The 25,538-nt window shown below is 55.4% G+C and overlaps 2 protein-coding genes across 3 annotated transcripts in view; both read left to right on the forward strand.

Moving 5' to 3' along the window:
• Nucleotides 1-11,346, forward strand: part of DNMT1 (DNA methyltransferase 1) — a 40,991-nt gene extending 29,645 nt beyond the window's left edge. For both annotated transcript variants that reach the window (XM_046685947.1, XM_046685948.1), the window contains 14 exons: nucleotides 987-1,160; nucleotides 2,669-2,890; nucleotides 3,771-3,963; nucleotides 4,652-4,736; nucleotides 4,893-5,021; nucleotides 5,163-5,445; nucleotides 5,741-5,882; nucleotides 7,062-7,228; nucleotides 7,628-7,805; nucleotides 8,523-8,718; nucleotides 8,976-9,142; nucleotides 9,363-9,479; nucleotides 10,235-10,325; nucleotides 10,997-11,346. In XM_046685947.1, the coding sequence (XP_046541903.1) occupies nucleotides 987-1,160; nucleotides 2,669-2,890; nucleotides 3,771-3,963; nucleotides 4,652-4,736; nucleotides 4,893-5,021; nucleotides 5,163-5,445; nucleotides 5,741-5,882; nucleotides 7,062-7,228; nucleotides 7,628-7,805; nucleotides 8,523-8,718; nucleotides 8,976-9,142; nucleotides 9,363-9,479; nucleotides 10,235-10,325; nucleotides 10,997-11,031 (2,179 nt within the window). In that variant the 3' untranslated portion in view covers nucleotides 11,032-11,346. The remainder of the gene's footprint in view (nucleotides 1-986; nucleotides 1,161-2,668; nucleotides 2,891-3,770; nucleotides 3,964-4,651; nucleotides 4,737-4,892; nucleotides 5,022-5,162; nucleotides 5,446-5,740; nucleotides 5,883-7,061; nucleotides 7,229-7,627; nucleotides 7,806-8,522; nucleotides 8,719-8,975; nucleotides 9,143-9,362; nucleotides 9,480-10,234; nucleotides 10,326-10,996) is intronic.
• Nucleotides 11,347-21,443: 10,097 nt separating this feature from the next.
• EIF3G (eukaryotic translation initiation factor 3 subunit G) lies at nucleotides 21,444-25,534 on the forward strand. Its single transcript, XM_046637722.1, has 11 exons — nucleotides 21,444-21,519; nucleotides 21,655-21,701; nucleotides 22,171-22,254; nucleotides 22,371-22,459; nucleotides 22,603-22,662; nucleotides 23,444-23,548; nucleotides 23,637-23,826; nucleotides 24,682-24,789; nucleotides 24,888-25,024; nucleotides 25,108-25,214; nucleotides 25,407-25,534. The coding sequence occupies exons 1-11, from the start codon at nucleotides 21,500-21,502 to the stop codon at nucleotides 25,420-25,422; spliced, it is 963 nt and encodes a 320-aa protein (XP_046493678.1). The 5' UTR covers nucleotides 21,444-21,499; the 3' UTR covers nucleotides 25,423-25,534.
• The last annotated feature ends 4 nt before the right edge of the window (nucleotides 25,535-25,538 follow it).

A 25,538-nucleotide genomic window follows, 5' to 3' on the forward strand; every position in this document is an offset into this window, starting at 1 on the left:
GCGCCATACTTCTGTGTGAATCACTCTGGCTCCTCACCAGCTCCCCCCTGCTGGCTTGGTCCCCCCGCGCCCTCTGATCGTTTTCCTCGCTGACCAACGACCTGCCTGGCTTGCTGCAGTCACTGTAAGTGGATGGACAGCCTCGGCGTGAGCTGCCTTTGAAGGCTCATGTCCACAAGCAGGCGTCTTGCCATCTTAAGCCTTTTTGCTGTTCCTCAGCATTAGTGCCACAGACCTTGGCGCATTTGCTTTCATTTCTTGGGTATTTTCTCTCATAAGTGTGATCTTTTGATTCCCTCTCATCCTAACTGGTGGGTGACAGCTTCTAGGGAGGCCTGATTGGTTTTTTTTTTGTTTTTTGTTTGTAATGCTTAGCACCCCGTGCCTTCCTTTCTAACCCTTGTACCGCCCTTGTCCTGACTAAGGTGGCGCCGATGCCTCCAGAGCGTGGTAGCACCCACAGCGTGAGGCTGGCGGGGTGGACGCTGGGGGCACTCGCATGGCTGCTCTTGCTGTTTCTCCACTCAGCCTGGGGCTGGCTTTGGACCTGATCTCCGTGTCAAAGGCAGCCTCGCGCTCTCCTTTAAGGGCCTATTAGTCAGGAATGATGGTGAACGTCAGCCTTCATAGAGTTAATAGCCTGGGCCTCTGACCCTTTGAGCTCCTCACCGAGCCACTCTGTGCGTTCTTGCTCGCGGTGTCTTCTTCACCATATCCTAGACAGTGTGTGGACGTCTTAGCGTTTTCATATCACATACTCAAAAGTGGGGTTGGCTTGTCATTTTCCCGTGGTGCATACCGTCTCTGGGCTCTGGTCCCAAATATGCGCTCTCCAAGCGTGAACCTGAAGTACAGGATGGCCCGTTCCTTCCAGCATCTACGCGTATCTTCTCCTGGTCACTGGCGTTTCTGGATTAAGCCAGCGGCTACTGCCACCGTCCCTACCAGCCACCTCAGGCTCCTGTCTCTGTCCTTCGCTCCTTCAGGTTCTGTGCGAGCTGTGCGCGCCTGGCTGAAATGAGGCAGAAGGAGATCCCCAGGGTCCTGGAGCAGCTCGAGGACCTGGACGGCCGGGTCCTCTATAGCTCGGCCACCAAAGATGGCGTCCAGTATCGGGTGGGCGACGGTGTGTACCTCCTCCCCGAGGCCTTCACGTTCAAGTGAGTGTCCCCTCTGCCCAGGTCAGGGCCAGGAGTGCTGGGCCAGGACGGGGTCACCTTTGTGACCTCCTGCACCCTGCACCCCCAGTACCAGCCGTTGCCTGAGCTGTCACTTTAGCATCTGGCGGTCAGGCAGGGTCTGTCTGTCCACTGTCGGGTGAAGGCGATTCTGTGGCCGAATGAGGCTGTAAGGGAAAGCGTCACGTGACTTCTGTGAAAGAAGTCAGACAGGAGAGCCCGCTGGTTAAGAGAGTGCCAGGGACAGTGGCAGGCCTGTGACCAGCCATGAGGCTCCGGGGCAGAGAGCACGACCTCTATGCATGTCTGTCAGATGCGGACAGGAGCATCTTGCCTGCCAGGTGCTAAGATCAAATGAGTTTAGTGCTTAGCACAGTGTCTGGCTTAGAGTAAAGACTGAATGGTGCGAGTTGTGGTTCCCATCCCATTCCCATGTGAAGTATCAAGCAACTTCTTTGCGTGTCACAGGCTTGAGGCTCTTCAGGGAAAAATCAGAGCCACAGGTCTGTTCCACACTTGATCCATTCTTTGTTCATTCTCAGAACTAGGGCCTGGTTAGAATGAAAACCCACATTTCCTGGACATCCCAGTTTCCCGACTTGCAGATCCATTTTCCTACAGTCCCGATTGGAGGCCAGTCCCCAGCCTCAGTTTACTTACTGTGAATTACAAAACACAGCGGGCAGGCGTCCTTCTGGCCTCGCCCAGTCAGGGCATGTCACCTCTAGTAGCACCAGTTGTCCTTGGTGCTGAAGGGGAGGACTCGCTGTGGCGCTGTGTGCCAGCTGCTCCTGGCACAGCGGAAGCATCTACAGAGATGCTCAGAGGCCCAGGGCACCCACGGTGGCCGCCTCCCTCAGTCTTGGCAGGCAGTTCCGATGACCTGCTTTACCTCAGTAGTCGGGCCAAATTTGGCTTGCCCAGACCGCCATCTGCTCCCCCTGCATGTCCACTGTCACCTCTGGGTCAGCCTCGTCAGGAGAGCATAGGTTGTGCCATGGCAACAAGCCCCAAACCACCAGCGTTTACTTCTGCACTGTGTCCATCATGTGTCAGTGGGGGGCTCGGCCTGTCGCATTGCTCGGGGACCTGGCCTGGAGGAGCCGCCAGCCTGAGCCAAGGGGACGCACGGTGGTGGCTCCTGGCCCTTCAGTGCTCCTGCCTGGGAGAGCTCGTGCATCTCGTCTGCTCACACTGAGCGGAACAAGTCCCGTGCCAGGAAGTGCGGTCCTGCCACGTGGCCGGGAGTAGGGAGCTGGGGTATGGGAACAGCGCTGGCAGCCGCGACAGCCAGCAGGGCACAGGTAGAGAACGCTCCTTCCCCAGCGTGGGGAATCCATCTTTCTCGAAGTCTTTTGAGGGGCCTTAGCCGCGGTGGTTTATATCAGGCGTGTGAATGTCAGTGGTTCTTGTTCCCCGTCAGCCGCGCTCACTCAGTTCCTTTGAAGGGTTAATAACGCTCAGTTATGCGGGTGCTCGCTCCTCTCCAGCATCAAGCTCTCCAGCCCCGTGAAGCGCCCACGGAAGGAGCCTGTGGATGAGGATCTGTACCCGGAACACTACCGGAAATACTCCGATTACATCAAGGGCAGCAACCTGGATGCCCCCGAGCCGTACCGAATCGGCCGCATCAAAGAGATCTTCTGCGTCAAGAAGAGCAACGGCAGGCCCAACGAGACAGACATCAAGATCAGACTCAACAAGTTCTACAGGTCAGTGAGGGCCTGCGCTCTGCCCGGAGGCGGCAGACTCTTCTAGAAGGCTCTGCCTGGAGCGGGGTTGTAACGCGGCGCACACAGTGGTTTTCTGAGAGGTAGACGGGCTGGTTTCCAGGTGTTCCTGATTACCTGCTGGGCGCTAACGGTGACTGTGGATATGTTTTGTGGCCTTGCTTTTAGGCCTTTATTTTAAAGCTGCAGAGTTCTCTCTCCAAAAGAAATCCTCAAGCAGAAGGCCAGGATGTGCCAAAGGCAGGGGTGGAAGGTTGTGGGCTCTGCCTGAGGCCCTTAGGGAACCTCGAGTTCTGCCCTCCCCTCTCCCTCCCCCTTCTTTTTTTTTTTTTTTTAAGATTGGCACCTGAGCTAACATCTGTTGCCAATCTTTTTTGTTTGTTTTCTCCTGCTTTTTCTCTCCAAATCCCCCCAGTACATAGTTGTATGTTTTAGTTGTGGGTCCTTCTAGTTGAGCTGTGTGGACGCCGCCTCACTGTGGCCTGATGAGTGGTGCCATGTCCACACCTAGGATCTGAACCGGCGAAACCCTGGGCCACCAAAGTGGAGTGCGCAAACTTGACCACTTGGCCACGGGGTCGGCCCCCCACCTGCTTCTTTGGTGTTCTTGACAGCGGGCCCATTTTACTAGCTGCCATCATGGGCCCAGAGAGCAAGCAAACCATTCACTGAGTTTGTTGCAAAGAACCCTACTTGGTTGGTAGCGTTCACTGTCAACTAAGGGGGATAGTGGTCATGCCGACCTGACCGGGGGGCCGTGGTCATTACCCCTTGATCTTCCGAGCACCCTGGGAATGTGCGCCCCTTAATTCGCGTTGTCAGCGCACAGCGAGAGAGAAGTCTTAAAGACTTGTGCTCGCAGGCCGGAGAACACGCACAAGTCCACGCCGGCGACCTACCACGCGGACATCAACCTGCTTTACTGGAGCGACGAGGAGGCCGTGGTGGACTTCAAGGCCGTGCAGGGCCGCTGCACCGTGGAGTACGGCGAGGACCTGCCCGAGTGCCTGCAGGCCTTCTCGGCCGGCGGCCCCGACCGCTTCTACTTCCTTGAGGTGGGCTGCGCGCCTCGGCGGGGGGGGGGATGCGGGTGAGACTCACAGCCCCTAGAGAGCAGGACCCAGAGGACGCAGTGAAGACATTTGAGGTTCTGGAACGCTTCTGGCTTTTAAAGTACAATAGAAAAGGGAACGTTTGAGAGTCTATGTGAAGACAGTGAGGCGGCCCCCGCTAGCCTGATCGGTGGCCCGGAGTGAGTCAGACAGGTGCTCTCAGTCCTTCCGCCTGGCGTCTGTGCTCAGGGCCACAGACCCAGGCAGCTGGCCAAGAGAGGGTCCAGGAGTCTGTTGATTAAGCTGATTGCTTTTACCTGGTCTGGACGGTGGCCTCTCTGTGGTGTGCCATCTTAGCTGCTCCCTGGCCTGTGTTCCACAGGCTCTGGCGTGGGTACCCTCATCCGACAGCAGGCTCTTGCCGTAACACCTTTGCCTGTTTCTAGAGTGAGCAGTCCAGGTTCTTAGAACAGCGGAAATTTTGGTGTCAGCCATGTGAAGTATTTATATTAATGGAGTTGTTTCGTTTTCACTGTAATAAAATCCCAGGACTCTTGGTGGCTAACTGCCAATGGCCCTCTTCAGGGAGAAATTAAGCAGATCTTCATCTGATTAACTTCTTGACTGCTCTGTGTTAGAGGGGCGACCAGTGCGTTTCTCTGTCAAACTCCTGTGGGTCTTTCCTTTCCAGGCCTATAATGCCAAGAGCAAGAGCTTCGAAGATCCCCCCAACCACGCCCGGAGCCCTGGGAACAAAGGGAAAGGGAAGGGCAAAGGTACGTGCGCCTCCCAGGGCCTCTGCGGCGTCGCGGGAACCACTTCCCGTGAGCACGCTGGCCTCCTCCCTACCCGGCGAGGCCGTCTGCGTCCACAAGGTGTTTAAGGAGCGTGATTAGGACTGACTCCATTCTGTCTGTGGCCTTCTCCTCCAGGCAAGGGCAAGGCGAAGTCCCAGGTGTGTGAGCCGAGTGAACCCAAGGCAGAAATCAAACTGCCGAAGCTGCGGACCCTGGACGTGTTTTCCGGCTGTGGGGGGCTGTCGGAGGGGTTCCACCAAGCAGGTGAGCGCTAGGTCTCTGCGCCACTAGGCAAACCGGACCAGGCGGCTGCTGCCCGGAAGGCCTCTCTGGCTGTGGTCAGGGTTCTGACTCGAGTCTCATTCAAGGGGGTTCAAAGCGCATCTCTGTCCTCGTGTCCTGCAGGCATCTCTGAAACGCTGTGGGCCATCGAGATGTGGGACCCCGCCGCCCAAGCGTTCCGGCTGAACAATCCTGGGTCCACGGTGTTCACGGAGGACTGCAACGTCCTGCTGAAGCTGGTCATGGCCGGGGAGGTGACCAACTCGCGCGGTCAGAAGCTGCCTCAAAAGGGGGACGTGGAAATGCTGTGTGGCGGGCCGCCCTGCCAAGGCTTCAGCGGCATGAACCGCTTCAACTCTCGGACCTACTCCAAGTTCAAGAACTCCCTGGTGGTCTCCTTCCTCAGGTAAGGGCCGCAGAAGCCCCTCTGTGTTCAGGGCTGCCCGAGGGTGACCGGACAGCCAGCCTGGGGCCACGCTGCTGGCTGTGCCCGGGGAGCAATAACCACGTGGCTTCCCCACTGCTGAAGGCCGTGCCGTCGGCACATCCCCGGCTCGCTGTCCTCTGGGGACACTTTGAGAGCCGGGAGCTGCAGCGTCCACAGCCAGAGGGCGGACCTTGGGGAGAAGCTTCTAGTAGAGTAGAGGGCTCTCCCTCCTGTCCGTGTCTGGGGGTGACTCGTGGTCTCCCGCCTCCCGCAGCTACTGTGACTACTACCGGCCGCGGTACTTCCTGCTGGAGAACGTCAGGAACTTCGTCTCCTTCAAGCGCTCCATGGTGCTGAAGCTCACGCTGCGCTGCCTCGTCCGCATGGGCTACCAGTGCACCTTCGGCGTGTTGCAGGTGGGCCCTCCCGGGGCGGGGCCGGGGCCAGGCGGACGCGGCCGGGAGGGGGCTCGGCGGTCCCTGGACTGCGGACTGTCCCTCACCAAAAATAGGGTAGAAAGGGACAGGCTTTCAGGGGCCTCCCGGTGATGGAGCTGTTAAGTTCGCATGTTCCGCTTTGGTGGCCCAGGGTTCCCAGGTTTGGATCCCAGGTGTGGACTTAGCACCGCTCATCAAGACACGCTGTGGCAGCCTCCCACATAAAGTAGAAAGAGATTGGTATAGATGATAGCTCGGTGACAATCTTCCTCGCAACAAAAAAAGGTGGAAAAAAAAGAAAGGGGCAGGCCTTGAGTGTGGGACCTGCAGGGTCAAGGAAGGGGGAGGTGGCGCTGTGCCTGCCCCACCACTGCAGCTCCTGGCATTTAGATCCGAGAGGCTTAGGGCTGGGACCGCCTCAGTGTCTCCCTGGGAGCTGCGTCCTCCTCTGCCCAAGGAGGGGCCGCATGCAGGGGGCTCTTGGCTGCCTCATCTCCAGCGTGTTTTTTCAATGGGGAATGGTGCTGCCAACTGGGGGGTTCTAGGTGGCGGTTGGATCTCCACGGAGGGGTGGGTGAGGCAGGGTGGGCGGAACGATGCATAGACCAAACTGTTACTTAGGCTAAAAAATAAGTTCATCCTCTGGGTGGGCGTACCTGTGTGGAACTCCCTGGAGGAGGTGGAGGGTCCCACTTGAGGTGGCTTCAGTGGTTGTGCTTACAGGGACCAGGATCTGGGGTGATCAGAGGAGAAGGCTTTATCTGGAAAGCAGCCACTCTGGACATACCTGTTCAGTAACTGTTGGCACAACAGAAAAATGAAATGGGTACCCAGATGGAGGGGAAAGTGGCGGCTCCTGGTGCTCTGTTCCCCAAGTGCCGAGACCATGGGGCCCTCGCAGTGCTCTCCGCCAAGCTGGAGGAGTCTCCACGGGGTTGCTCCCATCCTCTCTGGTGGCCACCACGGGGCGTCTTTTGTTCCTGATCTGGGGCCGCTTCCTCTGGTGAGGAGGGACCCTGCTGGGGTACCCAGGGGGCTCTCCAGGTGAGCTTCGCACCAGCCTGCCACCCCAGGAAGCAGGTGCTGCTGACCCAGGAGCTTGGTCCGGCTGGTCAGAGGTGCCCACTGACCTCGTGTGTGTGGCCCTCCCACGTGCAGGCTGGACAGTACGGTGTGGCACAGACGCGGAGGCGTGCCATCATCCTGGCTGCGGCCCCCGGGGAGAAGCTGCCCCTGTTCCCAGAGCCTCTGCACGTGTTCGCGCCGCGGGCCTGCCAGTTGAGTGTCGTGGTGGACGACAGGAAGTTTGTCAGCAACATAACCAGGTAGGGGCCCTGTCAGCCCTGCTCCCATGCGCTACCCCGGAGGTCTGTTCTCCGGTCTGTCAGGAGGCCTGAGCCGAGGAGCAAGCCTTGGATGGCACAGCATCCAGCCCGCCATGTAAGCACTGTGCCCTCTGTTCTTGAGTTGTGAGCCCTGCATGCAAAGCAGCGGCTGGACGCCCGGCTGCAGTCACAGGGAGAGCCCCTACTCCAGCCTGTGCTCTTTGTAGACGGAGTCTGACAAGAATAGTCCCCGTGTGACGGCGGGTGGCCCTTTGCCCTCGAGCTGTGTGTCCTCTCTCGAGAAGGCAGTGCTGGGAGTCAGGCCGTGGCAGCTGTGACACGGGGACAGCAGCGGTCTGGCTCCCAGGGGTGCCGACTGTCTGCTGTGCTCTGGCGCAGGTTGAGCTCAGGTCCGTTCCGAACCATCACGGTGCGGGATACCATGTCCGACCTCCCCGAGGTCCGGAACGGGGCGTCGGCGCTGGAGATCTCCTACAACGGGGAGCCCCAGTCCTGGTTCCAGAGGCAGCTCCGCGGCTCACAGTACCAGCCCATCCTCAGGGATCACATCTGTAAGGTAACGGTGCCCCAGCAGGCTGGGGCCCCTTCCACCACCGGCCTGGCTGGACTCGTCGCCTCACAGGAACGGACTGGTGGTCGCAACCCAGCCAGGGTTTGGGGTGGGAGCGCAATCTGGTCCCAGCCCCGTTCCAGCTTCTCCTCCGCCCTTGGCCCCTAAGCTAAACCACCGTCATCCTGCCTGGCTCCCAGCCTTGCTGCCTCCCCGCCTCCTGCTTCTCTTCCTGCTCCCACCGCCTGTGGCCCCCACAGCAACACGCCATCATGTATAGTGACAATCAGAGCTTCCGGTCTCCTAGAACAGTCCTGGGATGGCGTGTCTGGCCACTACGCCCCGAGTGACCTCGGCCCTCGCCACTCCTGTTCTCTGTGTTCTCTCCAATACACCAGAGCTGGCCCTCCACGCGCCCCAGCTCTCTCTGCAGCCGGTTCCTCCTCATCCTGCAGGCTTCACCTCCTCAGAAAAGCCCTGCTCACGCTTGTCCTCAGCTGTCCCTGTCCCCGTCCATGGCCCTGCTCTGTTCTCTTCATGGCACACGTGCCATCCCCGAGTTGCTGGTCGGCATTACTGTGTGTCTCCCCCATGGGGTTTAAGCCCCCTGGGGGTTACTGGTCACCCCGGTGTTCCCTGGGCCTGGAATGCTGGTGCCCAGCCCACTGCGGTGCTCAGATGCCCCCTGAGCTAGGTGGCAGCTGGGGCCTGCTGCTCTTTTAGGACATGAGCGCGTTGGTGGCCGCCCGCATGCGGCACATCCCTCTGGCCCCCGGCTCGGACTGGCGTGACCTGCCCAACATCGAGGTGCGGCTCTCTGACGGCACCATGGCCAGGAAGCTGCGCTACACCTACCACGACAGGAAGAACGGCCGCAGCAGCACCGGGGCCCTCCGCGGGGTCTGCTCCTGCGTGGAAGGTGGGCCCGCCTGGGCCCCGGCTGTGGCCTGAGGCCCCCGCCCCCTTAGGGGCTGAGGCCTGGGGCTTCCCAGCAGGAGATACTGGGGCTGTGCCCACCCGCCCAGAGGACCTGGCCAGCGCACAGGCAGGCCAGGCCCGGGGTCCCTGCTGTAGAAAGTGTTAAGCGGCAAAAGCTTTGCCCCAGGGGAGCGGGGATTGGCGCGGCTCTGTCCCTCCGTCCCGCAGCTGCAGCCTCACTGCTGCCCTCTCTTGCAGCGGGCAAGGCCTGTGACTCCGCGGCCAGACAGTTCAACACCCTCATCCCCTGGTGCCTGCCCCACACTGGGAACAGGCACAACCACTGGGCTGGCCTCTACGGACGGCTCGAGTGGGACGGCTTCTTCAGCACGACTGTCACCAACCCCGAGCCCATGGGCAAGCAGGTGGGTCTGAGGGCTGGGGTCGGGCCTGGGAGGGGCCGGGGGTGCGGGCTTACCTCTGGGGTGACCTTTCAGCAGCCGGCACTGCATGTCTCCGGCTCGCCTCGTGCCGCCTTGGTGCCGGTGGAGATGGGCTTATTTTCTAGGGCGCAGATGCCCTCCCTGCCCCCGGTGGCAGGCGGCCCGTCCTGTTCCCCCTCCCCACCGAGCCTCTCGCCCCCAGGGCCGCGTGCTCCACCCCGAGCAGCACCGTGTGGTGAGTGTGCGCGAGTGTGCCCGCTCCCAGGGCTTCCCCGACACCTACCGGCTGTTCGGCAACATCCTGGACAAGCACCGGCAGGTCAGTGGGCTGCAACTGGCCGCCTCTCCTGTGCTTGAGGGGGCCCCAGGCTGACGGGGCTGTGCCCTGCCTCTGACCAGGTGGGCAGTGGTTCAGCGGGGAGCGCATACACACGGTCACTTCCGAGGGGATACTGAGCACCCAGGGCTTGTCGCCTGATGGGGCTCAGCGCTCCGGGAGGGGCCAGCCAGACAGGAGGGACCCCGTCCCTGGGCCCAGAGCCTTCATGGGCAGGTGGAGTCACTAGGCACGTTGGGTGCCCTTTACACTCCGAGGCAGATGAGCCCAAAAGAAAGTTCTAGCATATCGAGCTTCATTGCGGGAGCAGACACTTCTCTGTTGCGAGGGTCGAATGAACCCATGGTTCCTGACTGGTTCTTGGGGAGTTAGGTGGGCTGTGTCTTTGTGTATCTCCATCAAAGTAATGCCCGCACGTGGCTTACATCCCAGGGTGCCTGGGGTCACAGCGAACGCCTCCCGTGCCGTTTCCCCTGTCCCATGCCCGGAAGTGAAGCCTGGTGGCTCCCTCTCTGGACCTGAGTTTGTCTGAAGGCCCCTTCTCTCTGGGTGCTTCTTGACGTGTTAGTGTTTTGGGTGGGAGGCCGGGCCGACCAGAGGGTCCGGGAGCTGTGGTGAGAAGAGCTTGGGGCCCGTGTGAGCATGAGTCCGGGGCGCCATGCCCTCGTTGTCCTGAGCGAGGCTGGCGCTGATCCCAGACATGCCAGACCAGGCGCCGCCCTCCTTCCCTCCTGCAGGTGGGTAACGCTGTGCCGCCGCCCCTGGCCAAAGCCATCGGCTTGGAGATCAAGCGTTGTATGTTGGCCAAAGCTCAAGAGAGTGCCTCAGGTACGGCGGGGGTGGGCGGCTGGGCTCCAACTCTGGGCTCTGGGATGCGGGTGAGTCACAGCCTCCCGGGTGGCCTCACTTCTCTCCTGGGGTGGCTGTGAGATTGAGCGACTTGCACACGTCAGTGCGTAGGATGGGAGCCCGGCTCACACCAGGTGTGCAGTGGAGTCTCAGGCACTTGCTTGTGTCCTGCCGGGTGGGCCTGCCTGGACCTGCCTCAGGCACTGACCAGGGCGTCTAGAAACCTCTCGGGAACACCTGTGAGCAGTGCTCAGTCTCCCTGAACGGGCATTCAGAGCTGCCACACGTTCTTAGCTGGGCGGCTGTCAATGCTGACCCTGGGCCTTAATGTGCCACCACGAGTCGCTTAGTGACAGGGCTGTGTTCTGAGAAATGTGTCATTAGACGTTTCCGTCGTTGTGCAAACATCTTAGAGGGGTGCTGACAGACCAAGACAGCATCACCTGCTACACACCTAGGCTACAGGGTACTAATCTTAGGGGACCGCCATAATCTTAGGGGACCGTCAGATATGTGGTCCGTCGTTGACCGAAATGTCGTTAGGCAGCGCAGGACTGTGGGTCCTGACAGCGTTTTTGTGACCCTGCCTGTTGTGGAGTGTGACGCTGTGTATGTTCCCAGCAATGACTTTCCCTCTTATTCGTCTTCAGTTAGAGTCAAGGAGGAGAAAACCACTGCGGACTAGTCCCGCCCTCCCGTCGCCCTCGTTGCTGGCACCAGGGATCCCCAACGTGCACTGATGTTGTATTTTTAACATGTCGCGATCTGTCAGTTCACATGTGTCGTACACGGTGTTTGTGGCCTTGGCTGACACGAAGCCGTTCTGTGAGGTTTGCTTATCAACTAATGATGTAGTGACGGAACTGTGCAGTTCTTTGTGCGTTCTGGGTTTTAAAAGTTTTTTATTATGCATTATATCAAATCAACCACTGTATGAGTGGAATTTATGTAGTTTTTATATGTTGTAATATTTCTTCAAATAAATCTCTCCTATAAATCACTTTGGGTGGGAACTCGTGATTTGCGAGCGGCTCCAGGCTGCCTCTCCACTGGGGCTGGATGAGAACGGGCTCCTCGGTGCCCAAGGACCCCACCGAGGCAGTTCTCTGAAAACAGACCACTCCACGTATGTGTTCAGGGTGGAGGTTAACTCGTGTGACTCAGTTCTGGCTAACGAGGTGCGAGTGGAACTTGCTAGTGTGGCTCCCAGGAAAGCCTTTAAAAGGAACCGTCTTAGTTGGTCTTCCCCGGGTCCTTGGAGCCCTTTGGTCTGGAGTGGGCCTGATGCCTGGTACTGCAGCAGCCATCTTGGGACCATGAGGACAGAAGCCCGGTGCAGTGGATGGTAGAACAGGAGGAGAGGAGTCACTCGGAGCCCCAGCCTGCCACCCCCAGACACCCCTTATTTGCTTAAGAATCTGTTAGATGGGCTTTCTGTGCTTTGAGCCTAACACTCACCTTACCACTTCTACAAGTACTTAAGTAAATGGCGCACTTGGTGGCACTTCAACTGTGACTTTCCACTCGGGCAGTCACCGAGGTCTCAGTCGTAAGACTCAAGGGCTAAATATGTTCAAATGCAAAGTGTACTAGGTTCCTTCACAAGAAAGTGGGTGTCTCCCTCTTCCTGCTGCTGTAAACAGCGCCACACCGAACATCCTTGTGCCTTCTCTTCCATCATGCCCTTCGGGGAACTCTCTGGAGAGTCCCCTGGATCGGGGAGCGTAAGTGTCCTCATGTGTCCACCTCAGAACGTGTGGCTGACCTTCCCGGGACTCCGAGGTTCTGCCACTGTCCCCCCGACAGAGCAAACCTCCCGATGGCCTGCCTCTCTGTTCCTCGTCAACAGAAGAGTGTGAGTCTTGTTAGCATTTGGGGGATGGATTCGACCCCTGCAAGTGTCCGGTGGCCACTGGACATTCTCACCTCCGTGGTCACACGTGACTGCGTGCTCCCTGGAGCTGTTGGAGTGTCAGAGCTTTACTCTCGCGTTATGTGCATCTTGACTCAGCGTGTCTTGGCCATGCAGAGATGTTATTTTTAGGGGTGAGGTTTATATTTGTCCGCTTTTGTTTTTCAGAGCCTATTTTAAAAGGCCTCCCTACCCCCGGATCATAAACTGGTTTCCTTCCGTGTTTCTATGACATCTATTTTAACACGTGGATCACTTTTGAAAACAGGCATCTACGCTTCTTTTTTGAACAGGTAACAAATGCACAGGGTCAAGTTTCCCCATCAGAGATTTTATTTTTTAGATAGACCTGCTTGTTCTTTTGTTGTGCTTTTTTTTTTTTTGAGGAAGATTCGCGCTGAGCTAACTATTGCCAATCCTCTGGTTTTTTTGCTGAGGAAGACTGGCCCTGAGCTAACATCCATGCCCATCTTCCTCTACTTTATACGTGGGATGCCTGCCACAGCATGGCTTTTGCCAAGCAGTGCCATGTCCACCCCGGGATCTGAACCAGTGAACCCCAGGCCGCCAAGAAGCGGAACGTGCGCACTTAACCACTGCACCACTGGGCTGGCCCGCTTCTGCTTGTTTTTTAAGCTAAGAACTCATTGGAAAGCATATCATGGATATAATGAGAAGAACGCTAGGTCTGCATTCCTAGGCACCTTGACAAAGACGACTGAATCCTTGAATCGTTGGGGCTGGCCCCGTGGCCGAGTGGTTAAGTTCGCTCGCTCCGCTGTAGGCGGCCCAGTGTTTCATTGGTTCGAATCCTGGGCGCGGACATGGCACTGCTCATCAAACCACGCTGAGGCAGTGTCCCACATGCCACAACTAGAACAACCCACAACGAAGAATATACAACTATGTACCGGGGGGCTTTGGGGAGAAAAAGGAAAAAAATAAAATCTTTAAAAAAAAAAAAAAAGATGACTGAGTCCTTGTCCTCCAGAGTCATCGTGTGCCTGAGGCCAAGTGCGTGGTCTGTCTTTTCTCTGCTACACATGGTGGCATCCATTAAAACTGCTCTGTGCCTCCTAGGAATGTCTCTGGTTCCCTTTTTTTGCCCTATGAAATGCGCAAGTCCTGAATGTACAGCTTGCATTTTGGTAAATGAATCCAGCCCTGTAACCCACATCCCTATCAAGCTGCAGAACATTTCCACCGCCCCAGAGGTCGCCTCATGTCCCTTGCCCCACCAGGAGGCAGCCGCTGGCCCAGTTGCATCCCCATAGGCGACTCACTTGTTGGGGTCAGTGTGGGCTTGCGTCTGGCTCCTTCCACTCAGCGTTGTGTTTTTGGATTCATCCATGTTGCTGTCGTGTTTCAGTAATTTGTCACTTTTTATGACTCGGGTTAAAATAAGGGCATTCCTTCTACTATTTGTCATTCTGTGTTTAGAAACAACTGTCCATCAACGGGCCGCTGATCCAGTTGTGGTACGTACATTTGTCTGTGTGTGAATGCACATCTACGATGCATTTCTAGTAGTTGAGCGGCTGGGTCCAAACTGCAGAATTGCCACATCCTCTAAAAATCTGGTGGGTATTTCTATAGTGATTGCATTAAATTTACGGACTTCTGGGGAAAACTGATCTTAACAACAAACCTTTCTAAGAACAGGGGCAGTCCTTCTGGTTATTCAGATATTTTATGTCCCACATATCACTTTAAAGTTTTCATATACATATTACTTTTTTTTTTTTTTTTTTTTTTGCTGAGGAAGATTCTCCCTGAGCTAACATCTATGCCAATCTTCCTCTATTTTGTATGTGGGATGCCACCACAGCGTGGCTGCCAATGAGTACTGTAGTTTCCTGGGATGTGAACCTGCAAACCCAGGACGTCGAAGCAGAGTGCAAACTTAACCACTAGGCCACAGGGCTGACCCATAGATATTGCAAATTTCTTAATTTGATTCCTAGATATTTAATCCTTTCATTACTAATGTAAATGGGATATTACTTTCCAAACAGTGGTCCTTTGCCTACAGAAAGATTATTGACTTGTACTGCTTATTGATTTTGCATGTAGATGATGTATTTCTAACCTGGCTGACTTACTGAATTCCCTTATTTTTGCAATACTGTTCCAGTTGAGGTCTTCATTTCAGTACAATTCTGTTCCCTTTGTCGTACAATATGCTACTAAGAGCAATTTGAGGGTTCACTTTGGTGTAAAAAGTGGAAACTGTTTTCTGCTGTCGGTCTCAGCTGCGCGGTGGGCTGTCCCTCCAGGGTGAAGTTCCAGGGGTGGCCCAAGTGAGTGAGTGCCTGTCGGGTCCACGTGCCAAACACCCACCTCCGGGCATGCCCAGAGTGGGGAGCTGCTGCGCCTGGACGAGGCGGAGGCTGGCACAACTTCGGCAGCTTCTGCCTCCCTGGCTGGCGGGAAACATTCTTCCTTCCGTCAGAGTGAAGCTCAGCCTTTTCCTGGGAAGAAAAGCTGGCGGAATTGGAGTGTTGACAAGAATAGCGATTGTAGTGGATTGACACACATTTAGTCAAGGAAAATCCACTGACGCTCAGAGCCTCATGACTGTTAGAGGACTATTAAGCGCTACACTGAAATCATTAAGGGGGTGAATCAAGCCTTTCTCCTCTTTCCAGCAGGGACTGTATTTCATGAGAAGCCGATCATGCCTGCTGATGAGAAGAAAGCCATTTCCAGTAGAATAGCAGTTTATAAATGTAGGCGAATGAGTAGATGGAGAGAATTTTGCAACTCCTAATGGTCTAATTCATTCAGCCAAGAATTATGGCTGGGTTTGGTTTGGTTTGACTTTTAAGCCATTTTATCTATTTTTAAGTGTACAATTCAGTGGCATTCGGTACGTTTATTGTTGTACAACCAACACCACTATTTCCAGAACATTTTCATCATCCCAGACAGAACCTCTACCCATTAAACAAGAACTCATTCCCCCTGTCCCCCAGCCTCTGGTGACCTCTCGTCCTCTTTTTGCCCTTTCTAGGCGCCTCATATGAGTGGAATCATAGAATACTTGTCCTTTTGTGTCTGGCTTATTTCACTCAGCATAATATCCTCCAGGTTCCTCCATGTTGTGGCATGTGTCAGAATTTCCTTCCTTTTTAAAGGCTGAATAATATTCCATCGTACAAATACACAGCATTTGGTTTACCCATTCATCCATCAGTGGACATTTGGGTTGTTTCCACCTTCCGGCCATTGTGACTCATGCTGGAATGAACACTGATGTACAAGAATCTCTTTGAGTCCCCGCTTTCAACTCTCGTGAGCGTCTGCTTTCGGAGTGAGTGGAATTACTGGATCATGTGGTCATTCTCGGTTCAACCTTGTGAGGAACTGTCACACTCTTCCCCAGCGGCTGCGCCGTTTGACATTCACACCAGCAATGCACAAGGATTCCAGTTTCTCCACGTCCGTGCCAACACTTGGTATTTTCTGTTTAATAATATCATCCGAATGGGTATGAAGTAGTCTCTCATGGTAGTTTTGATTGGCTTCAGGTTTGCGTGTGTTAGTACATCCTTTTAATTTTTTAGTTTTAAAAATTGCGGTAAAATATACATAACATCAAATTTACTGTCTTAACCCTTAAAAGCACAGTTCAAGGGCATTAAGTATGTTCCCGTTGTTGCGCAACTGCACATCTGTCTCCAGAACTCTTTTCATCTTGCGGAACTGAAACTCTGTCCCTGTTGAACACCAGCTCCCCGCCGCCGGCCCCCTCCTTCTACTTCCTGTCTGAATGTGACTCCGCTAGGGACCTCATGGAAGAGGAATCCGACAGTCTCTGTCCTTGTGTGACTGGCTTCTTTCACTCACCGGAATGTCCTCCACATTCACCCATGTCGTAGCGCGTGTCGGAAGTTCCTTGTTTTTTAAGACTGAATGCCATCCCATGGTGTGGATGGACCGCATTTTATCCATCCCTCCATCCATCCACGGGCACTTGGGTTGCGACCACCCCCTGCCTGTTGTGAGTCATGCTGCTCTGAACACGGGGGTACAAATATCTGTTGCGTCCGTGATTTAGTTCCTTTGGGTATATCCCCAGAAATGGAATCGCTGGCTCGAGTGGTGACTATTTGGTTTTGGGAGGCCCCCCATACTGTCCCCTGGCAGCAGGTTGCTTAATGAGAGAAACATTCACAACGCAGCTGAAACCCCCTCCCAGCGCCCTCAGATCCCCGCCTGCCGCTTCCCAGACACAAGCACTCCGAGAACATTGCTATGTTTCCTTCCTGTCCTTGCCCGTCAACTGTTGCCACAGCTGCGTGCCCATAAACTTAGTGTTCTCAGCGTCTTTAAAAATATTAGATCCATGCAGAATAGCATTCACCTAACTACGACCCGCTTTTCTCTCTCTGCCGTGTCGGCAGTTCTTAAAGAAAAGCCCAGCCACAGAGACGGCACAGTGAATCCCACAACCAGCAAAATAACGGCCAGCCCTTGTTTCCACCTCTTGTGTCATGAAGAAGCCTCTGACAGCCTGTCATGCCCACAGTGACCATTATCACGCACATGTGTACTGTTCCTGTCGGCTTTGTCCCCACTCGCCCGCAGCCATCCACAGCTAGCAATCGAAAACTCATGTAGATGGCGTCATACAACCGCGGGTGGAATGCCGACTGTTCCAGTCGCGGTTCTGGGGCTGGGCACGTAGCAGGGGACAGACCAACATCGTCCCTCCGCGCAGGACAAAGCAGGCGGGCCAACTCCACGAATGAGGGATTTTAAAGAGGGAGAAATGAGAGAAATAAAACAGCGAATCAGGATGGAGCGACTCTGAACCTTGCTTTCTGCATCTCCAGATTTTATTACAGTGCCCAGATCTTAGACGTGCAGCTCGATTAGTTTTGACATGTGTATTTGCCTGTGTCATCAGTCACTCAGAGCAAGACGTAGGAAATTCCCATCACTCTGGAAGGATGCCTAGCACCCCTTCCAAACGGCTCCCTTCCCCCGAGAGGTCATCACAGTTCTCATTTCCGTTACTATGCATGTGTGTGTTCAAGAATTTCACACAAGCGGGATCATATGGTGTCTATTCTCTTGTGTCCGTGACATCCATCCTGTCATTGGGTGTATCAGTCACTTGCTCCTCTTCATTGCTGTATAGTACTCCATCGTAGAGATGGACCACAGGTTCTTTGGTTAGCCATTCATCTGTTGATGGACTTTTGTGTTGTGTTATGGACTGAATTGTGTCTCCGTGAAATTCACGTGTTGAAGCTCTCCCCCTGCAGGACCCCAGAATATAAGTGTATTTGGAGATTGGGCCTTTAAAGAATTGATTGCGTTAAAACGATATCGTCAGGGTGGGCCCTAATCCACTATGACTCGTGTCCTTACAAGGACCACGTGAGGACACAGGGAGAAGACAGCCATCAACAAGCCAAGGAGAGAGGCCTCAGAAGGAACAGCCCGACTCACACCTTGATCTCACTCTTCGTCCTCTGGAACGGGGAGAAAACAAATGTCTGTCATGTAAGCCTCGGTCTGTGGTGCTTACTTATGGCAGCCCCAGCAAACGAATTTGAGTTGTTTCCAGTTTGGAGCCATTGTGACCAAAGCTGCCATGCTATTCTGACACGTGGCTCCTCGGGGACATGTGTTTCCGTTTCTTATGGAGAATCCCAAGAAGTGGAGTTCCACGTTGTGAGATCAGAGAATCTTCCCCAAGCTGCTGCAGCATTTCCAATGGGCGGCACAGCACGCACGTGTGTCCTCGTGCCGCCTCATCGCTGCCCAGGGCTGGCTTTGCCCCTCGTCCTGACTGCTGTCCTGCGGAGATTCTGGACGTGGAGAGAATGTTGTGTCGCAAAGAAGGACAAGAGGAGGGGCCCAGGGCCTTTCTTTCCATCCGCCCTTGGACTCAGGTTTTCCCCCTCTGCCCTGTGCTCCCTCGGGGCCCCTTTTATTTTTCCTCGGGAAGTACCTGACTTTTTGTAAAAATGATATGTGCTCCCTGTTTAAGAAAAAGCATTCCATACAGAAAATACCAGAAAGGAAGTAACGATGGGGCCAAAGTGAAACACCCAGAAGCATGAATGTTTAGTGGTTAACATCCTTCTGGACAGTTCTTTGGCTCCACAAAAATGCAGTTTCTCTCCCAGGGTGGTGCTTGTACAGAAGAGGCAACATTTAGGGGCTGGTCCGGTGGCGTTGTGGTTGAGTTCACGTGCTCCGCTTCGGCAGCCTGGGGTTTGCAGGTTCGGATCCTGGGTGCAGACCTAGAACCACTCATCAAGCCATGCTGAGGTGACGTCCCATATAAAATAGAGGAAGATGGGCACAGATGTTGGCTCAGCAACAGTCTTCCTCAAGCAAAAAGAGGAAGATTGGCAACAGATGGTAGCTCAGGGCCAATCTTCCTCACACACACAAAAAAGAAACCATCCCTCACTCATGATGGTTGTGCTGTTTTCAGTTTTCCAGTCCTTTAAGCCAGACTGTGCTGGACACTTCCTTACGACAAGTTAATGCAGTTAAACTTGTATTTCCTTCAGCCAGTCCTAGAAGAGGGCATGCAAGTTAGTGGATATGCAAAATAGATTAAAATACACTCATGTTACATCTCACATATATTACACAAATGCATCCTATATATTAATATATAAAGTAAATAATTTCTTTTCTTCTCCCCAAAGCCCCAGTGCATGGCTGTATATCCTAGTTGCAAGTCCTTCTAGTTCTTTTCTGTGAGCTGCTGCCACAGCACGGCTACTGACAGATGGGTGGTTTGGTTCTGCAACCAGGAAGGGAACCTGGGCTGCTGAAGCAGAGGGCACAGAACTTTAATAACTGCTAGACCATCAGGGCTGTCTCTAAAGTAAATAATTTTATATATAGTTTTTTATATTTATATTTCAACCAAAATGACATAGACACATGGTAAGAATTTCTAAATACAGCAGAAGAGTCCAAAAATAAGCTTTCCTCACCTGATGCCTTCCTCTCAAAGCATCCTTTAGCAACAGTTTGATATTTCATTTCAGAAAATAGTTTGCAGGGGCCGGCCCCGTGGCTGAGTGGTTAAGTTCGTGTGCTCTGCTTCGGCAGCCCAGGGTTTCGCTGGTTCGGATCCTGGGCGTGGACATGGCACCACTCATCAGGCCACGTTGAGGCAGCGTCCCACATGCCACAACTAGAAGGACCCACAACTAAGATATACAACTATGTACTGGGGGGATTGAGGGAGAAAAAGCAGAGAAAAAAAAAAAAGATTGGCACCAGAGCTAACAATTGTTGCCGATCTTTAAAAAAAAAAAAAAGAGAAGAATAACTTGCATATATCTACGTATCTATGTGCTGTTAAAGACTTACACAAGTTGGTTTCTATAACATATGCCATTTTGCATCTTGCTTCTCGGGATTTTTTGGGGGGGAGTTTAAGCAACAGACATTTATTTCTCATTGTTCTGGAGTTGGAGATTTTTTTTCTTCTTCTCCCCAAAGCCCCCCAGTACACAGTTGTATATTCTTTGTTGTGGGTCCTTCTAGTTGTGGCATGTGGGACGCCGCCTCAGCATGGCCTGATGAGTGGTGTCATGTCTGCACCCAGAATCTGAACCACCAAAACCCTGGGCTGCCGAAGTGGAGCGTGCAAACTTAACCACTCTGCCACGGGGCGGGTCCCTGGACATTTTTTTAACACAAGCACAAATGGATCTGCTTCCTTAAAGACTGCATAGTGTTGCATCATTATATCATAGCCTACCTTAATCTATTTAACCTGCCCGGATGGATGGGCAGATAGGGCTTCCAGTTTTTGCTATCGTGAACTGCACAGATATCTAATTCTCACATCTTTGCATACATTTACAAGTTTTTCTCACAGCCTGAATTATTAGCTGGCTCAAAGGAAAATACGTATGTGCATTTTAAGTCTTAGGAGATGCTGTCAATTCTCCACCCAGAGAGTTTGCATAGTTTCACGCACTAACAAAATATGTGTCTGTTTCTCTACATCTTTGTTGCCGTTGGGCAATATCCAATTTTTAAAGTTTTGCGCATCTGCTAGGTTGTTTGAATTTTGCGTTTCTTGGAGTAAATTTGCTTTAAAGTTTATTGGCCCTTTGTACAAACTATTTTTATCTTTATTGCCAGACCACCCTCTTTCACTCATTTCCACAGCCTGCTTCCTGGTGTCCTGCTAATTTATTCCTTTCCACTCAAATCTCTACAGGCTTCTAGAATAATCTTTTTCACAAGAAAATCTGATCATGCTGGGGCACCACTCAATTCACGTCGGTGACCTCACCCACATCCCACAGCCTACGGGATAAAGAGCCTAAGCTCTTAAGTCTGGTTTAAAAAGGCTCATGATCTTGTTGCCACCCAACCCCAAATGCCCATTAATTGAGCACCTTACAACAGACAGACACCCCGTGGGTGTTGGGGACCCAGGGGTCAACAAACAGGCGAACATCTGCTTTCTGCAGCTGACATTCGAGAGCAGTGTTTCTAGACTTATTCTTTTCATTATTGCCCCCTTAAGGAGAAAAGTGGAATTATCTTTAAATTTAATTTAAATCAATTAGTTAAATTAATTTCAACTTAATTACACTTAACGAGAGAAATTAAATACCTAGGAATAACATTTGTCTAGTAGGGTTGGCTTCGGAGAGCCACAAGCTATTGTAAGATTTAAGGTTTTTGCCCCCCATCCCCGAATTAATTTTGGCTCCCTGGGAGCCATATGGCTTGCATCGACAAGGAGTGTTCTAGAGGGAGAGCTGGACAGCAAACAAGGAAATGGAAAAGATAAAATCAGAGAGCCAAAAATGTTACTAAGAAAAGGAGGGAGAACGGTTGAGGGGGCACCTGACATCTTGATCATCCGATTAGGAACGCTCTTCCCAGACAAGGAAGACTAGCCTTGGCTTCTTCAGCGGCAAAGTGGAAAAGAAAATTTCCTCCTCACAGGGCCTGGCATACGGCAAGCGCTCAATAAGTGAGCTTCATCGTAATTATTAGTTAAAAAAAATATTTTTAAAGGTATACGGAATAAGCCCTGGGATGCGCCTCTGCTCCGCGTCCTACGTGGGTACCACCGCCCAGCCGCGCTCACGGCTGGCGCCTCCACCTCCGTTCGCAGGAGGCGCTGCGGGCGCCGCGGCCGGGCTGCTCTAGGCGGCGGCACCGGAAGTCTCGTTCTCCCCTCAGTTCCGGTCTCTGGCCCAGGCTTGGGCTGCGTGGAGGAGCGTTTGCGATGCCGACCGGAGACTTTGAGTGAGTCGGGGGTCGCGGAGGGGGCCCGGGGGGGCGGTTTGGGGGCTCTGGGGGTTCTGGCGGAGCCTGGGCGCCCCGAGGCCGAGGGAGCCGGGCCTCGCTGACCCGCCCTCCCCGCCGCGCTTGTCCCCGCAGTTCGAAGCCCAGCTGGGCCGACCAGGTGGAGGAGGAGGGAGAGGACGGTGAGTTCGCCGGTGGCCCCGGGGCCTCTCAGCCAGCGCCCCGCCCGGTCACTGCCGCCTGCTCCCGGCACCGCCATCCGACCCCGCATGTCCCCCCACGGCCGGCCCTTGCCCCGCGCCGTCCTCCTCCGGGCCACCCTGTCGCCCGTTCCAGATGCTCCCTGGCCAGTCCCTCTTCCTCCCGGGCCACCGCCCGAGTCCTCACAGCTGCTCCCCTGCTCCGGGGACGCAGTTGTCACAGCCTGCCTTCGTGCCAGGGACCCCCCCATCTTTGCCATTGCTGGAGGTTACTACAGCCAGCTCCGTGTTCCCCCCCCCGGCTGTCCCCGGGCACTTCCCGGCCAGCCCTCTGCCCTTGCTCCCGCCTTCCTCAGCTCCTAGTGTGAGCATCCTCCCCAGAGTCCGCCCATTTCAGCTTGGCAGCTCCGCCCCTCCAGCTGACCCCTCCTCCTCCCACTCCTTCTCACAGACAAATGTGTCACCAGCGAGCTTCTAAAGGGGATCCCTCTGGCTACTGGGGACACCAGCCCGGAACCTGAGCTCCTGCCAGGAGGTGAGTGACCGGCGGGCAACCTCCACCCCATCCTGGGCTGCTTCTCCCCTCAGCCGTATTCCTGCCTGGTCCCCATCACTAAGGCTCAGTTCCCCTCCCCTCTTCCCCCCTCCCAGCTCCACTGCCGCCTCCCAAGGAAGTCATCAACGGGAACATCAAGACAGTGACCGAGTACAAGATAGATGAGGACGGCAAGAAGTTCAAGGTGAGGCTGGGGGAGGAGGCGGGTGCCCTTGTGCTTTGGGGCACTCGGGCCAGGAGTGGGAGATGTGTGTTGGGTGGGTTGGTGGGGAAGATCCCCTGGCCCCAGGAGCCTTGAAGCCGGACCCTCTCCCCTCCCTTCCACAGATCGTCCGCACCTTCCGAATTGAGACCCGGAAGGCCTCGAAGGCTGTTGCAAGGAGGAAGGTGAGACCCTGCTCCCCTTGTCCTGGGGCTCCCCCAGGACCGACTCAGGACTCCTTTTTGCTCATGCCTTTATTTTTAGAAGTGGGGTTCGTACCTGTCTTGCTGGAGCATAACTGGGGCCTAGGGGTGTTTGTACTCTCTGGGGGCCCTGAACAGTCCAGGGGTACAGGAGTGGACAGGGTTCATTCTTAGTCCTCTTGGCTTATCTGCCAGGAGGAATAGAGCCAAGTCCTCCCCCAAGATGGTCACAGCAGAGGCGACAGCAGTAAATACCTTTGGCCCCGTTATTTGCCTACTTTCTCTGTGCCCGACCCAAATGCTTTGATTTGCTGCGTTCTCATTCAGTCCTCATAGCAGGCCCGGGAGGCGGGGAGCGTTGTCCCCTTTTTGTCGGGGAGGAAGCTGATGCTCAGGTTGTTTAGCTCAAGGCCCCTCGAAGTGTGGGGGAGCCCTGTCCACCCCTGAGCATCGCTCCCTAGTGGGAGCTGGTCCACCGCCTGCACGGCACCCCCAGGAGTTGTTGTCTGTGGAACCGTTTCCCCTGAGCCTCGGTCCTCTCATCTGGGACTTGGGGCTGAGGGCTGCCCCACACGGCCCCGCCAGGGCCTCGCACACACTCAGGAAACAGGAATTCTCGTCGTCACCACTAAGTGAGGCATTTGGGGAGGGTGGAGGAGGCAGTTGAAGGCCCAGGCATCCTGAAAGGGGCTATAGTAGGTCTGGGCTGCCAGTGGGGGGTCCCACCTGCCCTGACTTGTCCATTATCCCGCCCTGAGCCCAGAACTGGAAGAAGTTCGGGAACTCAGAGTTTGACCCACCGGGGCCCAATGTGGCCACCACCACAGTCAGCGATGATGTGTCCATGACATTTATCACCAGCAAAGAGGTAGGTGGGGCAACAAGGCGGGGCTGGCGGCCAGGGTGGCAGCAGGGGTGTGGCAGCCCCCCTGAGCTGCCCCCGCCTGCCCCAGCAGGACCTGAACTGCCAGGAGGAGGAGGACCCGATGAACAAGCTCAAGGGCCAGAAGATTGTGTCCTGCCGCATCTGCAAGGGCGACCACTGGACCACCCGCTGCCCCTACAAGGACACGCTGGGGCCCATGCAGAAGGAGCTGGCCGAGCAGCTGGGCCTGTCCACGGGCGAGAAGGAGAAGCTGCCCGGAGGTGCCCGGGCCGGGAATGCAGTTGGCATGCTGTGTGTGTGTGTGTGTGTGTGTGTGTGTGTGTGTGTAGCAGGAACTGTGCACCCTTGGGATAGTCCTTCATTGTCACTTGCTGTCTGTGAACGGGGTGGTCAGCATCACACCTGTCATCTCCCACTCAGCACCTCGAGTCAGGGCTGTGGCCACGGTCGTGCTGTGTGAGAGAGAGATGGGCTGGGTGGTTGCTGTGGCTGCTGGTGACATAGCCTGTCTCCTCGGGTCTGCGAGAACCGCTGGCTCGTGTGCACGCCCGTGTGTGTAACCACACTGCCTATGGTTGGGGGTGGCCACCCTGTGTGTGTGCGACTTGTGGGCTGGGACTCTCCTCCTGACTCTGTGACTGTCCTGAGTGTGCTGTGTCTGTCTGCCGTGGATGCAGCTGCTGCACTGTGTGTGTGCGCGTGTGCGTGCACATCTCTGAGCAGACTCACACGTGTGACTGTAGTCCGTGTCCTTTAGTGGGATTTGCTGATGGCGAGTTTGTGTCTGGACAGCTCTCCACCATGGCTTGTGCGTGGGGGACCGGGGACCATCCCTGTCCCCGCATCTGTTCCTGTGTGTTGTGAGGCTGGGCGTTACTCCAGCTCTCAGCCCTGTGGGTGCCTCAGACCGCGTCTACCCCATAGGTGCTCACTCAGCCTTCACTGCTGGCTTCCTGGATGTGACAATTATGTCATCGTGGCCATCGGCTCTTGGACCAGCCGGATGCCTGTGGCTTGACAGACTACTGGGGCTGGGTGGGGGCTGGAGCCCACGCATCCGGGGGCAGGTGGGTCCCGCTGTCTGTGCCTGGCCTGACTGTGCTTTTGGTCCCCAGAGCTGGAGCCGGTGCAAGCCACCCAGAACAAGACAGGGAAGTACGTGCCACCGAGCCTGCGGGATGGGGCCAGCCGCCGTGGGGAGTCCATGCAGCCCAACCGCAGAGGTGAGGTGGCGGGGACGCCTCTGGCACCCCGTCATTATCCCCTGGGCACGGCCCGGGCACAGCCTGCCCCTCACAGCCGCCTCTCTTTGCCCTTCCAGCCGACGACAATGCCACCATCCGCGTCACCAATCTATCAGAGGACACTCGTGAGACTGACCTGCAGGAGCTCTTCCGGCCCTTCGGCTCCATCTCCCGCATCTACCTGGCGAAGGACAAGACCACTGGCCAGTCCAAGGTGGGCTGGCAGCCGTGGGGGCGGAGGAGGGGGCTTGTGTGCTGGCTGTTCCCTGAGCGCCCCTGACCCCACCCCCTCCCCAGGGCTTCGCCTTCATCAGCTTCCACCGCCGTGAGGACGCCGCGCGTGCCATCGCCGGGGTGTCTGGCTTCGGCTACGACCACCTCATCCTCAACGTGGAGTGGGCCAAGTAAGACCCCTGCCCTCCTCTGCCCCTCCCCCTCGGCCAGGCCAGTCTGGCCACATGTGCCCTGTGCCACCACGCTGGCTTGCCTGCCCCCCCCAGAGGCCTTGGCTGCGTGTGGCGAGGGGGTCTTGGGATTCTCTCCGGGGTCCGAAGCCCTCACACCTGCCGTCCTCCCCACCCTGTGTCCCTCTCTAGGCCATCCACCAACTGAGCCAGCTGCCACGTCTGCTGCTGCTGGGCCCCGGGCGCCAGGACCCTGCGGTGACAGAGGCGGATTCCCAGGGCAGGGGGCTCCAAGGGCAATAAAAGCTCCAGTCACCCTATGCT

The sequence above is a fragment of the Equus quagga genome, chromosome 14, assembly GCF_021613505.1.
Source record: "Equus quagga isolate Etosha38 chromosome 14, UCLA_HA_Equagga_1.0, whole genome shotgun sequence".
Classification (NCBI taxonomy): domain Eukaryota; kingdom Metazoa; phylum Chordata; class Mammalia; order Perissodactyla; family Equidae; genus Equus; species Equus quagga.

Excerpts from the sequence above, each read along its gene's own strand:
- EIF3G (XM_046637722.1), top strand. The coding sequence starts at position 21,500 with ATGCCGACCGGAGACTTTGA. Across the intron at positions 22,255-22,370 it reads ACCTGAGCTCCTGCCAGGAG|CTCCACTGCCGCCTCCCAAG; the intron begins GTGAGTGACCGG and ends CCCCCCTCCCAG. Across the intron at positions 24,790-24,887 it reads CATGCAGCCCAACCGCAGAG|CCGACGACAATGCCACCATC; the intron begins GTGAGGTGGCGG and ends TTGCCCTTCCAG.